Source organism: Trichosurus vulpecula, chromosome 2, assembly GCF_011100635.1.
Source record: "Trichosurus vulpecula isolate mTriVul1 chromosome 2, mTriVul1.pri, whole genome shotgun sequence".
Lineage (NCBI taxonomy): Eukaryota > Metazoa > Chordata > Mammalia > Diprotodontia > Phalangeridae > Trichosurus > Trichosurus vulpecula.
Window position 1 is genome coordinate 86,285,221 of NC_050574.1, and position 2,566 is coordinate 86,287,786.

The 2,566-nt window shown below is 38.9% G+C and overlaps 1 protein-coding gene across 1 annotated transcript; it reads right to left on the reverse strand.

The window, feature by feature from the left end:
• Positions 1 to 1,373: 1,373 nt before the first annotated feature.
• LOC118839250 (olfactory receptor 51A7-like) lies at positions 1,374 to 2,312 on the reverse strand. Its single transcript, XM_036746705.1, has one exon. It carries the CDS (start codon positions 2,310 to 2,312, stop codon positions 1,374 to 1,376), a length of 939 nt encoding a protein of 312 aa, XP_036602600.1.
• Between the last annotated feature and the right edge of the window lie 254 nt (positions 2,313 to 2,566).

The following is a 2,566-nucleotide window of genomic DNA, read 5'->3' on the forward strand; positions in this document are numbered from 1 at the left end:
TAGTTACAAGTTGGACCAAATCGCTCCACTAGTCAGTAATTTGCAATTTCTCATTTACCCTGAATCAAACATAAAGTTCTGTTTGGTATTAAAAATTCTTCACTACTTTGCCTTAATTTACATTTCCAACCTGATTATACTTTCCCCATTTCACACACCCTACCATGAATTTGAACTGTCCTTATTAATATTCATACATTCCACTCCACCTCCTATCCTCACAACTTTGAACAGCCTGTCCCTTATGCTTGGAATGCTTTCCCTCCTCATCTCTGTCTCTTAGAATCTCTAGTTTCATTCAAGGCACAGTTTAAATGCCATCTTCCATATGAAGACTTTCTTGGCCTGCATTCTGCCCCCAAATCATCCAACCCATTGCTGCCTCTCTAGATAAAAGTCTCTCTCTCTCTCTCTCTCTCTCTCTCTCTCTCTCTCTCTCTCTGTGTGTGTGTGTGTGTGTGTGTGTGTGTGTGTCTCTGTCTCTCTCTCTGTCTCTGTGTGAGTGTCTCTGTGTGTGTGTCTCTCTCCATCAGTCTATGTATCTATATATCTGTGCATCTATCATCTATTTTTTATCTATATCTTTTGTATATGCATATACATGTTGTCCCCCTGCTATTATATGAGTTGCTTCAAGAACTACTTCACTTTTGTTTTCTTTCCACAGTGCCTAATATAGTATCTAGCATGTAGCATATGCTAAGAAATATTTATTAATTGATTGAATTTGGAATCTTTTGCTTCTCTATTGTGGAATATTATTTATCCTTAGTATTTTTGAACTCCAAATCAGTCATTTATTTTTTTTTAATGTCGCAACTGATTTTGAGAGATTCTCCATCATATGTTTTAATTTTTTAACACTTTGGGTAATTTAAAATTCATCTTTGAGAAATCTTATTTTCAAATTAATTTTCATCATTTTTTTTTCTGTTAACAGGGAAGATACCAAAAGAGACAAATGGCTATTTTATATTACATCTTCCCTCAGCCCAACACATCCTGCTCAGAGAATTTCTAAACTCTCCACTCCTTCTTCACTTCATGGTTACTTTTATCCTTAGATTAGAGACAATATGGATAATTGTATTTCATGTTGATATATCACAAGACTGGTTTTCGCCAATGTGTCTTTCTAAAACTGATAGCTTCTGATAGGCAAAAGTACTCTAAGAAGTTCCTGCAACAGATTTACCAAGAAAAAAATGGTACGGTTGCCACTGATGGTGATGATGGTGATAATAGCAGTGGTGATGTTAGTATCAATGATGATGATGGCCACATTGGTGCTGGTTCGAGGGTTTTCCTATGCCATTGATATTTAGGGAAACTCTTCTGCTCTCATTATAAACAGCAGCCCAAATCTGGCTCCATCATCTCTGCTTCAGACCTAGCCTCTCCAGGATTTTCTCCCTGATCTGCCTGGTCTTCACACAGTATACAATAGGGTTCATTAGTGGTGGCACCAGGAGAAAGACATCTGCAATTAGGATCAATGCCAGTGGTGACTTCCTGCCAAAGCGGTGCATAGAGGCTAAAGTAATGATGGGCACATAGAAGATGAGAACGGCACAAATATGGGAAACACAGGTGTTGAGAGCCTTAAGCCGTTCTCTGTGTGAACCAATACCCATCACAGTCTTTAGTATAAGTACATATGATATAGCTATGAATACACTATCAGACATCATACAGAGAGCAACAAAGAAACCGTAGAAAAAATTGACAGTATTATCAGAACAGGCTAACTTCATGACATCCTGGTGGAGGCAGTAAGAATGGGACAAGAGACTTTTCTTGCAATATGTCAGTCTCTTCAAAGTAAAAGGAAATGGGAGCACTAAAAGCATGCTCTTAATGACAAAAACCAGTCCCATTTTAGAGACTCTGGCTCCAGTCAGGATAGAGCTGTATCTCAGTGGGTTCCAGATGGCTAAAAAACGATCAAAAGACATGATCAAAAGGACTGAGGATTCCATATCAGTGAAGCCATGGATGAAGAACTCTTGGACAAAGCAGGCATCTGGTGAGATTCCTGTGGCATTGAATAAGAAGATCCTTAGCATAGTGGGCAGTGAAGAGAGAGACAGGCCCAGGTCAGATACAGCCAACATGGAGAGGAAATAATACATGGGCTCGTGGAGTGAAGGCTCTGTCTTGATGATGAAGAGGATGGTGCAGTTGCCTAGGATGGCAACCAGGTACATGAGACATATAGGAATTGAGATCCAGATATGCAAATGCTCAAGACCTGGGATTCCAATCAAGAAGAAGGTGGATATCTCAATATCAGAGGCATTGACAGCTGACATGACTTATAAGAGTATATCATCACAGATGTGAAATGATAGCCCCAGAGTTGTTTCTTTTACTCCTTGATAGCAAGGAAGGTGAGAAGTTTGACAAGGAAAATGATGCTTCTGAAGCCCATTCTTCTAAAATAGATATAAGATCAGTTGGGAATGAGGATTAAAAATGAGATAATACACATAGCAATGTCTGGTACATAGTAGGTGCCATATAAAATTTATTCTCTTCTCTTTTCCCTAGAACTGAGGGTCGTAAT